Raw genomic sequence first — 15849 nt, 5'->3', positions numbered from 1 at the left:
GGCAAATATAACTATTACACGAAGCACAGCGAAACAAATCAAATTTTACGGATCATGCCGAAGCCTGGTGCAAGTTTTCCAGGGACTTCGGAAAGATCGCGATGTAACGAATCGTAAAGTACGTATGTAACGAACAGAAATTAAACGAACGTAACTTTTCTAGTCGACTAGGATGTCGCGTTATCGGCGAAAGTTATCGACAATTTCGCTGTTCGAAGCCGAATCCATCGATTACACGAACCAGATATTCGTTCGAATCGAGTCAAGCCTTTATCAAGCAGCACACATCGTTGCCCTTTTCGTCGACCTAATCGTGGCCCGGAAGGCATTTGCAGGCCATTAAGCGTGCTTTGAATCCTTCGTTCCGCTGAATTCTTAATCAACTTCCGTTCGACTCTCCGACTAACCATCCGCTCCAATTAATCAATTAATTACTCGAGAAGCGGTTATAAATGCAGTGCTCTTACGTTCGACTGAAAGCATCGATTATATTCACAGACAGCTGTTCGAAGAACGTTTCGGTTCTCTAGGTCGTGACACCAATCCTCGGCATCTTCACTCTGACGTTATCCAAATTTCAAGACTTCTCCTCTTCCAAACGACTTTCCATGGGACTGGAGGAAATGTCCTCGTCGAAGGATCTCAAAGAAATTCCACGAGATTTTATTCCGAGGCTCGTCTTGTCTACCAGTAGTCGGAAATAAATACGTAGATTGTCAAACTGGCGGTTGGTCGAGAACTATATAAAACAACGTGAGATTATGCACGAGAAAATACGTGTTAATGCATATGCATGAGTCGCCGGTAGCCGGTGCACGTGTAACGAAGCTTCGTAATATGGAAATCATGGCGAGTGAAACCGACATTGGAAGCGGGAATTTCTTTCTCTTGGCGCAATTCCTGCGAACCTTGTTGCGCCAATTGTTTCGATTATTTTTCTTACGTTACATCCCGCTATCCCATAAAATCGCTGCAAGCGTCTTCTAATCTCTTTTTTAACTATGCACGTGCCCTGCATCGCGAAACGGAATTGTTTAATCGACGATAACATCTCAACACTGGGCGTTCCAATTTTTCAGGAAATTACCACCCTCGTTTTCATAGATTCGCCTGTAAAAAAAAAAAAAAGGAAAAGACACCTTGTAGTCATCGAAATTCGTCGGTGACAGATAGTTCCGTGGGTTTTCTTTATCGGTTCGGCTCGTAAATCTGGTTTAAAGGTTGTGCGGGTGATCCAAGAATCGATTGCGAACTCGGTATTCCCAGGGAGAGGAATTTCATGTCTGCGAGAGCAGCAGCCAGCTCGTGCATTCCTTCTTTGGAAGGAGATGTCTCGTCCATCGACCAGCGACCCTCGTATCTTCGCTGGATTTTCGCGTTATTGCCGCGAAATCGGCGTCGCGGGAATCCCAAGAATCGGACGAATCGATATCCTGCAGCAATAATACATCGCATCTTGACGGCTTCCTTTAGCGAGACTCGCCGCTAAAGAGCAGTCTTGCACGTTCTGGCATTCTCGAAGTATTCGCACGCGGATTTTTAATTGCTTACGAGCGAAACAATCCGGTTACGTCAACGAAACAGGCGACGTAACGCATAACTTTGCAATACGATTTATAAAGTGCGTTCAACGTCTGTTAATTTAACGTCTTAGTTGGCGGATTAAAAAAGCTTCAATTTTAACAAGAGAAAATCGATGTGCTCTCTACATCTCGGCCATTCGATTCGCAAATCAGAAGAAATTTCAAACACGCTTCGCGTTACTTTGAAGTATCTTCCTCGATTTCTCGTTTATGAAACTCTGTTCAACATGACGTTGCTAATTCGCTTTATTACTGTTAAGGTTATTGCATGTATGTGAATACAAAGGAACGCGTGGATAAATTCTAAGGCAGAAAATATATATATATATATTGAATATTAAAGCGTAAGTACAAAGTTCGGAATATAATATGAGCTGATCCAGATCCGCACTATGACTGAAATACCCTGAAGCCAACGTTGCACGTGTACCGTTTATGGTTTGCCTTCGACGCAGTCTTTTGTCTATGCGCTGTCGATGGCTTCAGTGCTGGAGAAAACTAAAGATCAGATATAGAGTTTTCTTAGAAGTGGTGACCACTTCAACACCCTCCCCAAAACTCTACATTTAACTTACATACAATTATCTCTTTGTAAATATTTGAAGCTTAATTTCGTCAATGCCTTTCTCTTTGCCATTCAAATTAATTTATTACCACAGAGAAGACTCAACAGATCATGTATAGTTTTTCCTTTTTTACAAGTGATAACCACTTCGACAATTACGAATCAAATCTCACGGATGATCGAGTTTTCGTGGCATTATTCGCGATTTAGAAGCGGCAGTCGAAGATCGTGTAAAGTCTGGCGTATTTCGCGAACATGTCAAGCGTAAACCGAGCTTAATGCGGCTGAGCCAACGTTCGAGCGGAGTTGTTACAGCGGCATGTACAAGACAGCTACTCTCTGCATCCGTTTCCAAAGATTCTTATGTATTTGCGGGATTGTGCCATTACGGAGTCGGTTTACATCGCGGGTAGCATCTACTGGTAACCGATTCTACTCTCGTTCGTTACGTATTCCAATAGCTGGAGAAGCCGAACGACGCGTTGTAAATCGATCGAGCTCTGCTAAATGCTTCGTACGTTGAAACTTACGTCCATTCACGTTGGATCCAGTAGCGGTAAATGCGTGAAGCAGATTATATAATTAACGATTTATCTTGTTCGCTGTTACATGAAATTCCAGCGGACGAGTCTTACGAGCTACTCGTATTCGTCTGTAGTCTTTACTTTTTTTTTTTTGCCCTACTTTCTTTCCTTTTTAAAAATTTTTTTATTTTCACGTTGATAAATCAATTCACGGAAGGATCTGATCGAAGCGTTCTCTCATTTTTCTTCCTCGACGGATAACTCCGCCAAATGATACGATTTATTATAGCGGCGTGGCAAAAACAATAGAACGCGATTCAGTGAATACACCGGTCGTCCACTGTAATAATCTATCGACTGGAAATGGTAATTTCGCGGCAGCGTGTATCGAGGAAGGAGAAAAGAGTTCTGCTCGACCTTCGAATATCAATTAAAGAAGTCCATTTGCAAAGACACCGCTTGCATATCATCGGCTACGATCACTTCTAGTTCTTCGCCGATCTTTTCTTCGGTAATGGCCCATTTAACGGGTAATCGTTGCCTCGATTAGCCTCGAAAAACGGTCTTTCTACCTCGAATCCGTCAAATTGGCGCTCTCATTAACCTCGAGATTTTGCACGATTAGTCAAATCGAAGGTTTTTTCCTCCAGTCAGCTGTTAATTGCCGAATGTACGATAATTTAGATAGATGGCCAATTTTAAAACAGAAAGGGGCAAAGAGGAGAAATTTCACAACACCCACGAATACTAATCTTATATTATTTTTATATGTTTGATGTAGAGAGGAAAGCCATAAAATAGTAAGCAGTAAAATAGTAAGAAAAAATGATCAGCTGTTCCTCTGACAGAAAAATCCTACGACGTTTCATATATTTATTATATTTTTACTAATTCCTGCTAATATCGTCATGGAAACTGTTACGATCGTCGGTGCATTATCTACAAGTTGTAAAGTGCAATACTCACCTCCTTGTAACTGTGGTTCGCCTAACTCGACATAGAACAGCGCGTCCTTCTCGTACGAATCCTCCTCGATGATCGACAGCTGGATCAGCTTTCTGAAAGAAAAGCGCAAGAGAAAATACCGTGAGATTACTAATCGTGTAACAGGGTGGCTGAGTTGGGTGTATGTTCTGGCGAGTTTGGCGAAAGTCGAAGGTAAAGTTGGACTAAACTTCGTAGCTCCAAAGAAGCCCGCAGCTTTAAGGTACGCGCTGATCCTGCCTTGTCGCGATATCAAAAGAACTTCCGGTCTCGGGATGAAAACGCTCTGGCAACTTTTCCGAGTCCATTGAATTCCTTTCGGCGCCGTTGAATTTTATGCATCACTCTCGGATAACTTACAAAATTAAGCAACTCTCGTTGACTTAATTTCCCATTTGCAGATAGCAAGAAGTAATTTGTATAAATTTCACAACTTCGATAAACGATTTTCCTAAAACGAAGGCCCTTTTTCAAACTAGAAAAATTATATAATTTGATATTCTCAACGCGTATTCTCATGAAATCCAATATTGGAAACCAATACGAGTCCGTGAAATGTAATAATTTTGGAAAACAAGAGAACGACAGATACAATAATTATTCAATGAACGACCAACAGATGCGAATGAAAATTTCCTCTGTAATTGTTTTACGGATGCCGCGAATACGATTTCCCGTTGGATTGCCGCAGATTTAAGACGCGTGTCGTGTTTGCGTATCGATTACGTGAAATTGATTAGAGAGATTTCGTTTGATCGTCTTGTGGAATTAACGACGTGGAAATTCTGTACATTATGATCATTACTGTAGATCGCCTCGTAATCAGATCCAATAAGCGCGAGTTATGGTAACGTTACACTAACCGTCCGGTATCTATATCGTCATAAAGCCAGCAAGCGAATGTAACGTGATATCGATGTCGATAATTAATTACGACGTATCGCGTCAACCGAACGACACCCAGCCATTCTACTCCCTTGTCGAGTAATGCACTCACGCCCATCCAATACTTACTAATTAGGCATTTTCTCGAATATAATTTCAACGAAAATTTCGCCGCCGAATGAAGTCGAAAGGAAATTTAATCGCACGCGTCTTGTCATAGTCGATTTAATTTGATACAATTTTATTCGGCTCCCCTTTACGCGTAAAATAACGCTCGATACAAAGTAACATTGATCTCGAGACGACAATAATACTAAGTATTGTTGCACAAAGTTTAGACAACTGTACGTATACGCACCTAAGTATAATTTACAAGCTTACACCATATTCTTTTTTCAGCAGTTGTCTTTCATTGTAACAGGCAATCGAGCAATAAGTCTACTTGGCACGCGTACTTATTCGCCGTACGGTAGATAATCGAAACGTCGATTTGGACCTCGGATAGAAAATTCGAATTAGAAAAAGATCTATTGGCGTTCATAAATCGTATAATAAAACCATAGAAAACTTTCGATGGTGTAATGTTATACACGTATTTAGGTTTAATGGAATACTTAGTCGGTTGGAAGTTTCGTCGAATGAATTTCACCATGTCTGAGTCTATTTACACTTTCCTATGTTTCGTGTTAAAATTCCGAAAAAGTGAAGTTGCGATAAAGTTCGAAGCATCTCGGATAATACGGAACTTGGGTTAAACAGCAGTCGGATAACCGAGGCTACATTGTATTACGTGTTAGCGTCTAGCAACTGTATGTTAAAAGCCGACACATAAAGTAAGGGCACGTGTCTGGTGGAGTTGGACATATTAAACTTGACCAAGCCTAACAAACGATGTCTATTAATGTCATTATTTATAACATCGTGGCATAGAGAATGTTCGCTGATGATCCTACGCTGCTCTAAAGGTTTTGTATTAAAAGTGGCCATTATTCTGACGTAAGCATACGCAAATCACATGGAAGCGACGTTAGAGTCTGTCTAAAAGATTGCTCTCTTAATTCTGGATCTCTAAGAAATGTCGTTTACTTGAAAGCATCCATCGATCGATTTATTTTAGAAATCTCGTTCAAAGCTCGCGGAACATTGAAAGAAGCGTTAATTGCGCGGATAAAGTAAACGTTAATTAAGCATCGCTTCTTATAACTTCCAGGCTTGTCGATGTCAAAAAAATTCGAAAAATATACGAAGAATATACGAGAGGGTAGAGAAAAAGTTTGGGAGAAAAGTTTCGTCACGCTCTTGGCTTGCACAACGTCGGAGTTCGTGACGAGACTTTTGCATAGGCCTCGCCGCCTCTATGCATACACGTTCATAATCGAGTAACGGCCGACAGGCTGAACGATTCGACCGCTTTTGCCAAATTAGACGTTCAAATTTGAAATTCAAATCGATCCGGAGTAGCAGCGAAATCAATTTAGCGTGCCATCTGGCTCCGACAACGTCGAATCTCGTCGGCGCTCATCCTAAGCGTTCCTCGTTGCATACGTCGCCACACTTATAAACACTTTGAAACGCAGCTCATCTCGTGATGCGTCTCCTTCGTCCGCGTAATCAACGCTCGCTTCCACTATCTGTACAGTTTTTAAAGGAGATTGTCAGACGATGATCAACGATGGATGAACATTAGCAAGTAAAAAAGAAGATTGTTTTAAAGATAGGAAAGTAAGTGTAGTTCAAGATTACTCGGAAGAAACTATACCACAAAGCGAACGTCTAGACTCCACGGAGGACCATAAATCTGAGACGAGCAGCCTGGATGGGAAATGGAGAAGAAAAACTATGCGAAGGTCGTCGAAAGCAAAGGCAAATGGAAGGAAGTCGCGTTTGGTCTGCGCAACGTATATATAAATTGCTTTAATATTCATATTCCATGCTAGGTATATTTTGTAGTTAAGGTAGATATAGCGAAGGAATCACGATGGCAGCGTATTTTTCATTCGATATCCACCGCTGTTCGAAGGCAAAGTGTTCCTGAAATAGCTCTGACCTTAGACTTGAAGCCACGTCGCGACGATAACCCGCTGACTTGGAGTGTACAGACACAATTTGCAGCCAAGTATATACCGCGTCGATCGATATCTACTCGGTCGTATGCGATACTAACCATCGTACAGACCCAGGAAATAGATTGGCGCTCGCGTTAAACCGAAGTGCCATCAGGCCAGAAGTCGAATTGTTCCAAACAGTGCACGAACTTGCTGCCAAGGCTGTCAGCGTGTCGTTCAACTTCGAACTTTGCAAGTTCGTTAATCATTCGACGGGATTGACTTGGCGGCGTTTCATTTTTAAACGAAACTTCGTCATCTTCTTTCGCTTTTGCGCTTGCTCTCTCGCAGAAATTAGTTGGCGATACTATGTGGGAAGAGAAGCGAAAAATCGCGGGGATGATGAGTGATGAAAAAGGTCGGTGAGAGACATCAAATATTTAGAGTGGAATATCGATACCGTTTGATCGACGTGCATCTACGTGGAGATTTGACTACACGTGGCAAGAATGTGTTGTATGCGTGACGTCTTCGGCCCTCGAAAGCTGGGTCAATTCTGACTCATGCAGATGTTTCACGTTTATTACGTTTCAGGATTCACATTCACGTGTTATTATTCTATCAGGCTATACGAAGCATTTTATTTCTTATGGAAATTTACTTATCGTATAAATTTACTTTATCTTTAGTTATCATAACGCTATAAAATAAAATATTCGAGAAGCCAGTGACTCCGAAGAAGCGAAGCTGGGGGTCCTTCTGAAAATTATACTTTCTTTATTCTTTCTAATAAAATTTCTCGTTAAACGTAGTTCTACTTATCTCGCTTCATATTTAACGCACGAGAACCTGTTTGTAGCTCAACGTCATTGCGATACTTGCATTTCTATTCAGCCAAAATAGCGGAGTAATCGCGAGAATCAATAGTCCAAGTTTCCCATAGACTAACCGGGCTAACACGCCTATACACACGGCAGTTCTCTTCGGATCTAATTTGCGGTGTTACATCAGTCACGTTATGAGTATTGTCCAACCGACGACGCGTTCCAATGTTATTCACCGCTACAGCACCATGGTCACGGCGTTAACGCAAATGTGTATTAATCTAATTAGGTCTGTTTACGCTGACTGGCCACTCGTCCTCGCTGTTCCAATGCTATTTAGCAACCTCGAAATCGACTAAGTTCCATCGTTCCCTCTTGTGCTAATGGTACACACTCGTGCCACGATCTGTGTGGTCAAACGTCATTCAACAGCCTTCGAGCAAACGTATTCGTACGCGGTCGCGAGCTATTAGGTTGGCAACTAAGTAATTGCGAATTTTGTCATTACCATCTAGTGACAAAATCCGCAATCATTTAGTTGTCAACCCAATAGACCGACTGTCGTTCAAATCGAATGTACAGAACGTGACGAAGGTATTCCAAGACTCGTCGAAACTTTTTGTAAATATGCGACGTGAGTGGTTCGAGACATTTTGAAATTTTGTTAGAAGCGTCATCGCGACCAACGTGATTACGTGGATTGCGCGATGGATGACACGATTGGTGAAATTTTAAAAAGAATCGGGAAATGTATATGGAAGTTGCACGAACCACTGATCAGAGTGTTGCCACTCGATGCTAATTAAAAAGATCATCGAAAAGTGTTTGAACGAACCGCGTAGAGCTTCGTTTCATCATCGACTCGAGATCAATTAATCGGTTCGAGAATAGCTTCTACGGCTTCTCTGCTGACGCTGATGCGGGTTTAGTCTATCGAATACACTGTAGTTGGCTTTTGTTTGGGGCAGCCGTTGTTTCGATGAATCTGGCGTGAGCCATTGATACGAGAGAATGGAAATCGAATTCGAATGTGAATCGCATAAGATTCAGTAGAGAAAGTATCGAATCGTTGCTGAAATTTTCTACACGGCAGTCGCGTTGAATGTTTAATTTGAAATTGATCATCGTCGAATGTAAGAATTGCTTCTCATAGTCTTTCTTTCTCATCTTTTTACGAAGAATACGAAGTTCGATTTTGCAACGATACGATAAATAAATGTATATAACGCCGAGAGACGCTGTTTCATAGAAATTTTTATTCCAAGAGAGTAGTGATGCAAGAGGACCGAATAAAAAATCGATAGGAATCGGTCGACGGAGACCGGAAACAATCCAGGAGGCTACGTGTGCGGTATTTTTATCGCGCTTAAACGATCCGTCAATACGAAAATTGTCCCTGTAATAGGGCAAGGCCGACGAATCGTTTCCCGGCTCAACCTTGACCAGGGGAGATGGGATACGAAAATTGAATTCTTGCAGAATCCGGTCGAGCTCCTCCGTAAATAGGAGTTCGTCCTCGGTGCTCGTAAAACTAGGCATAACTTTGTTTTTGCCGGTGACAAGATTGGAGGGACGAATTTTATTCGTCGATTACCTCAAGGCAGAGACCTTGATTACGATGCATCGTAAATCGTGACGAACCTCGTCCCCATGAGAACCTTGCAAGGATAAAGTTAAAATAAAATTACTTTCTCGTTTTTGTCGCATTTTTATGCTTTTACGTTTTCATACGAGCAGCTCATCGAGGTATTTAAACTTATTATAGAAGACTTGTATGTATTATACATATATTCTGATTAATTAAATTCTCAATTTTTATTAATAGCAGAATTTGCATAAAGTTAGAATTTACATAAATGAATGTACAATTTTAAATTAAATTTCGAAACCGGTCATTCGACCTGGTAAGGTTAATGATACGTCGCACATTTCACACTATGGCTGTCAAATACTCGTAAATAATACGTTTTGCACACACTTGTATCTCGAAATTGGTGCACATTCGTCGCGAATAAATGTTCCAACAGGCTGGAAGGGAACATTCCGACCTTTCTTTTCTTCGTCGCCAATCTCGCAACTGAATCGACCGATCGACGATATCGTTCGGTCCGGTTTAGTCCGAACGAGCCAATCCAATCCATCTGGAATTCGATTTAACGTTCGCGAAACCCGCGAGAACGAGCCCGAGTGAATAGAATTGGCAAGTTGCGTCGACCTCTGTCTCTCCGACGCTTCTTCGATTTTTTTAACGCGATAAATCAATCGCTGCTCTGTGGCCAAGGATTACTTGTTTAATGTTCTTCGTTAAGGAAATCCGCTTTTTCCGTTTAAGAGCTTGTAATGTCTCGGCCATGCAAATTCGTAGTTATAGAATTTGTACACCAACTTTGTTCCATTTGTTACGTAAATAAATAATAACGGAAATCCCACTAACGTGTTACAGAATCTCATGAATATTCCTGCACCGGAATGGCGAGAAGAAAGAACACGGTTCGAGATAATCGAAGTTCCTTCAAAGAGAATCTCCTTCGCGCGATCGTGTGATTGGAGCTGCGATCTCGAGAATACGTAGAAGGCGTACACCTTCTTTTTCTTTGCCGTAAGTACAAATCCGACAAACTTGATCTCTTCTAAGCGCGTATCAAAAATTTAGACTTATCCTCCGAACAAAGAATCGAATTCAGCTGAAGACGTTGCGAGAGAATCGTTCCAGGATTCTTCAGAGTGCTACCTTGAAAACTGACTGTTGCCCCATTAATCTTCTTTCTTTCCACGGCATCCTCCAGCGGCGTATACTCTAACACAGCAAAGATTTTTCATCCAAAATCGCGGAGCTCGATGACGTTTAAGCAAAAATTCTGATTTAAATTTTAATAATCTGTTCGCTTCGATCGATAAGATCCTACGTTTTGGCTGGTTTCGCGTCCTTCGATGGCCGGGATTATTCTCATATCTTGAACCGCTTGATCGTCCACGTCTGCTGCTCGAATCTACCTTTTGCACCATAAAACACTGAACGACTTGATAAATTGTCCCGAAATCTTGACGCGTTTCGATCCTCGGATTTTCTTTTTCCTTGCTCCTCCAACACCTTTAGATATAGTTTACTTTCTCTACTTTCATGCTGATTACTTTTTCCATTCTAGTTGTATACTATAGGGTGTACGATCCGAAAACAAATGAACGCATAAAGAAAATATATAGATAAAAGTTAAATGCTAAGGTAAACCGAGTAAACATTCGCGTATGCTTTTTATTTTTTTTTTTTTCAATTCTGGAGTTTCGATCTGGTTCCGTTGCATCTCGCAGAAACTTGCCTCTAACTTACAGTTCAAAGCACGTGTTCGCCAGATAACGAGAAATCGATGGTCTCAGTAAGGTCCCGGTCAAAGGCTGAACTTCTGAAAAGCGAAACGTATGCGACAGAAAAGAATTCGCGAAAACCAAGGCTTTTATCCAGCATCGTCCTATCTGCAATTTTTGCTACGTTTGCGAGTAACGAGGATAATATTTCTCGTCGAAGCTCACAGATATTTTAATAATATTCCGAGCACGTGAACGTCTACGCTACTGTATAGAATACTGCGTGAACTAATATACGTATATTTTATTTTTCCACGTAAAATCGCTTTCTCACGGGATCCTCCGTATAGCTGATAGACACATAGTCCGCAGAAGTCGATCTGACCAACTCCGATTCTTCTAATTCACTCAATTTCATTATTTCGATGTGACATCATCGTGCTTCACGAAGAAACAAATAATTTATTTGCATAAATCTATCGTAAGAAAACGGCATAAATAAAGGTAAATTATACGTTTGGTATAGCGTAATTTAACATTCAGCAAGTGTTCGTGGAAGCTGATTAGGTTTAAAAATAATTTGGAATAATTCCCGGAATATCCATGTTTCCTTACTTTGTCCGTGCAAATTCACAAAAACCACTTGGCCATTGTGTATTTTCCAGCTCACGGTAGTGGCCGTTAAAACAGCAAAAATGGTTTGCTCGTGCGCGAGTTCCAGCCGAGATTTTTCGTGGATTATCCAGCCTTTGCCATGTTTGCCATCCGACGGTTAATCAAAACGCTCTTTATCGTCCCTCTCCCCGCTTCTTTACGTCGACAGCCGTCACTTTGAAATATCACGGTACTCGGCTGGAAGTATAAATAATGGCGTTCTCGATGGAAGATCTCGCGCGGTAACCGCGATCCATTTCGATACACCTCCAACGCGATGCCCTATTTTCCTTCCTTTTTTTTTTTCTTCTCTTTCGCGTCCTCGTTGATGTTGGTCGCGCGTTTTCGCGGTCGAGAGACACTCTCAGCAAGCCGCGTAAATTTTAAGACGAGAGTGTCCCCGACGCGGCAGCCTGGCTTTTTGTCATCGAGATTGCGTCAACCTCGGGGAAAACGCCGCTCGAAGGTAACACGCGTAAACCCAGGTTGACGTGCACTCGCGTTTATGGAACCTTCCTACACCGGCAATCTCGGTGAACACGCTAATGTACATACTATCGCGGTGTACTATCGTCCTGTATTATCGTTGTATACGACCTCTTCAGAAGAGAGGAAATCCAAATTCTGAATTTCCTACGCGGCCAAATTTCCTCTATCTGGACAGAGTTGCGGTTTTACGTTCAACTTGATGGTGATTGAAAACGTTGAACAAACGAGGCTTCCCCTTGGTCTAACGCGGAAGATGTTCCACAAGCAAACGAACCACTCGACAAAGGATCAGTCGCGAGATCATTTCATTTATTGCGTTTCATATTTAATACACAGAGATCTGGCGCGTCTCAACATTGCTATGATATCTTTGATTCCATACAACCAAAAAGCTCCAACAAAGCAACGTGTCAATTACCAACAAATTATTCGATAAAAGGAAGAATCAGTAGCGAAGCCATCGTTGGTTCTCTTCGTTGTGTTTTATGATGCATATGCGAAAATCTGGCGCACTGTTGCTGTAATACCTTCGATTCGATGGAAACAAAATACCAGAGGAAAGTGTGGCGAAGCAACGTGTCGATTAGCAGCAAACTATTCGACGAAAGATCAGTCATGAAATAATGAACATCGTCGAAACGTTAGGACTGGAATGGGATCGCACTTGGGGGAGCTTTCATGGCGCACAATTACAAGGGGAACGTTTCTCCGTCCATTAAACAGCGAACGGTGTTGCGGCCGTACCGTAACTCCGTATTACACGGAACAATTAAACACTCGACAACGCGGAACTATCTTTTAACAGTAACAGACCGATGACGGGGCAAAAGTTCGCGTCAGTTGTCACGAGTAAGCTCGGTTCGCGTGGCCCCTGTACTTGACATAATTCAAATCTCGAGAGTTCGAATTCTCCGCGGAGGTGCACACGCAGTTCGGATGGCCGAGCGGAGCGTGTGCGTGGATATCGTGTTAACGAGGGCTTCTCTAGTCGCATTCTACTCGTGGCCCATTGTTTCAACGCGAAACCGCGTTCCGCGAAGCACGAAGAAACACGCCAGAAACGTGGCTCGTACGTACCGGGTGTTCCAACAGATTTCGTTGGCATCGCTAGTATTCCCGGCTGTTCCAAGTTTTGGGTGGGGCGTTTAATAATTCCAGGAACCTTCGGAGCGTGAAGATTTATTGTCAGAAGACCGCTGCATAGGTGAATGGGCGAGGGATGGCAAGCAGATAGGGAAATTTCGACGCCGTCATATAAAATTCATGGCTGAACTCAACAGCTCCGGCTAAGGTCGAACCTGGCTACTCTCGATTGAAAGAAGAACGCGATATCGGACACCTTACTCGGACCTAGCTTCTGCTATCTGTAATATTCCTCAACGATTTACGTTTCGTTATCTATTCCCTTTGATTGCGAATGATCGCTAGCGAAGTTGTAAATCTTTGTTTCTTTGGTGGGATACGATGACTCATGCTTCCTTCCCGTTTCGTAGATCTTCTTCCTTCAAATTTATATAATATCACACAAATTATAGACTATTATTCCCGTGCTCTCTAATTGAAATCTAGCAAGATACGTGCAAGTATTTGAAGTTTCTCGCGTCTTTTATTTTCTTCGAGTAAAGTTGTAGCTATTATACGAGCTGCTACGAAACGATCACTCGATATTTTATTTTGAACGAACAAAGACATCGTACATAGGGAGGAAGATAGTGGGGAAAAAATTAATAAATTTTGCCCCTAACTTTCCCTACGAGAATTTCCTGTATCACAGTTTTTATTATCGCGTGACGATGTTGGGTGCTGGTCGACTATCATGTTCCAAGATGCCGTAGCTTGGAAAGTCTATCGTCTTCTCGGACTGGCTGTCTATTGTCGCAGCTGCGAGGCCCGGCACCCTCTGGCATATGTGCAGCTGCAGTTTGTCAGTCATGCTGCTTGCCTGGTATACGGGGCTTTAGAGCTCCCGAAGTAACGCGTCTATATACATGACTGTGCATAATATATGACCGTGACACATTCACTATAGACTGTAGTTTCGCACATGGACACGCGCTGTCTACGTATTTCGCCGGTTTACCAACGGGAAAACAACCCTGTTTTTCTTCCCCTTTTTTCTTCTTAATACAGACACTGTGCTTTCAATTGAATTTCTGATGAATTTACATTTCCGAAGAGGATCCTGCTGCATTTCCTTGGTTGTAGTCTTTTTCAGTTACACAACTTTCCCTGCAAGAACTTGCCAAGGATACATAGATACGCAGATGAGAAAACTCGAGAGAAAAATAACAGACGCATTTCTTTACGAGTCCTTTAAAAACAGCTGACGAATTGATGAAGTTTCGCGAAAGTCAAACATACAGTTACTAACACAAGCCACGTTTCTACTAACTTCGATATCGTAATATTACGACGAGCAGAACTTCGAAAATTTTATAAATGCGTGTTTATCTCCAGGATACAAAGACAGTTTTTGGTGATTTTAAATTTATCGGCGACGTAAGAAACAGTAGGCAGATATGTAAATTTAATAGACATTTGGTAATTGATCGAATGTAAGGACACCGAGTTATAATTTCTGTATCTGATGTCACGAGAAAAAGATCAATCGGACGTTAAATTTTAACGCGAACGGTCACGGCTGCGGAGTTAATGGTCGATACACAGGTTCTGCAAGAATCGTGAAACATATCCAGAGAATTTTATTCGCGTTCATGGTTGTTACATATATCGATAGCGTACATATATATCGTCTAGAACTTGGTTTTCTACTCGCGCGAGTTACGTCGCTTTCTTATCGACATCCGAGATAAATATAAGGCCGTCTTCGCAGGGTCACGCGAGCGTAATGAAAAGGCCAATCGTAAATCGCGATGACCGACTCTCTGAATCGCTTCCCAACTGCAAAATGAACGATTCGCTTGCGAAAAGAAATCGATCAAAAGCGTCGACCTTCTCTCGTTTTTCCAGCTTCGTGGATATCGAAGAAGGGCCATCGACGTTTGCTGTTCGTCGACGAACCACGTGGAAAATCGCCTACAGACTTGCGATAAGACCTCGAGATTAAAATTTCGTTGCAACGAACGTGCCACTTTGTGCTTTGTTCGCGATTTGCATCGCTGCTTTCGCAAATTGAAACATTTTTCATTTTCTCGACTCGTCTACGCTCAGCCACAAAAGTACGCCTTATAAAAACGATACTTTTATTTAGACAAAGCGTATAACATATTTACTTGTTAGCCTGTAAAGTATTGATAAAACAATTCATCCGAATGAGAGTTTTATGTATCGGTGATACGATGATTAATATATCCGATGGGGTTAGGGCGGACGTACATTGTTGCGTTACGCACGGTGATTAGTCGGACAATGCACGGCGTCTGGTCACGGATTTGGTATTTATCCGTGGCCTCTTCTGTTGCCTGTGTGCGGAGCGATAATTAATTTCCCGTTTAAATAAGCCCATCGCGCGGCGGCTACCTAATTAATCAAGCTTCCTACGTCGAATGACGCTAACGAACTCGTGTCACTGATGCACTTCGAAACGTCCGCAGAGATAATCGGCTTGAAAAGTAATTGTCGTTGTGTCCCCCCACCGCGATTAATTGATACGTCATATAATTAATGCGGCCGCATTACCGCTGCGCCTTAATTAGAAACGCGGCGTAGGTACATCATGGGGACCTTTCTACATTCAGAGCGGCTACCTATACTCGAATTGCGTCTTTCCCCTCGAAATTTCCTGACTCGAGCATCCGATTAAATTTACAGCCGAACAATCGGTTAGAAGGGTTCGACGAACGGCTCTATTGCTATAGCGCGCGCTTAAATTTCGGTAAATCGGTAATTCGCGTCGCAATTCTTGCAAAATGAAGAAACGAATCTTTCCAGGAATATTCTCGAGTCCTTCGAGGAGAAGATCAAATAGACCGAAGGCGTGTCCTTACTTTTCAACGAAGCGACTTTTAAATACTTTTTGTAGTGACTGGGGCA

The 15849-nt window shown here is 42.1% G+C and overlaps 1 protein-coding gene across 2 annotated transcripts in view; it reads right to left on the bottom strand.

Moving 5' to 3' along the window:
- The window catches only part of LOC132912772 (sodium/calcium exchanger 3), a 129417-nt gene that overhangs the window by 79386 nt on the left and 34182 nt on the right, over positions 1-15849 (bottom strand). For both annotated transcript variants that reach the window (XR_009659269.1, XM_060970490.1), the window contains exon 3: positions 3639-3730. Coding sequence is in view for 1 of the 2 variants with exons in the window: in XM_060970490.1 (XP_060826473.1) it covers positions 3639-3730 (92 nt within the window). In the remaining variant the exon portion in view is untranslated. The remainder of the gene's footprint in view (positions 1-3638; positions 3731-15849) is intronic.

Source organism: Bombus pascuorum, chromosome 12 (assembly GCF_905332965.1).
Source record: "Bombus pascuorum chromosome 12, iyBomPasc1.1, whole genome shotgun sequence".
NCBI classification, from domain to species: domain Eukaryota; kingdom Metazoa; phylum Arthropoda; class Insecta; order Hymenoptera; family Apidae; genus Bombus; species Bombus pascuorum.
Note: the sequence above shows the minus strand (reverse complement) of the source record. Positions and strands in the feature narration are given on the sequence as shown.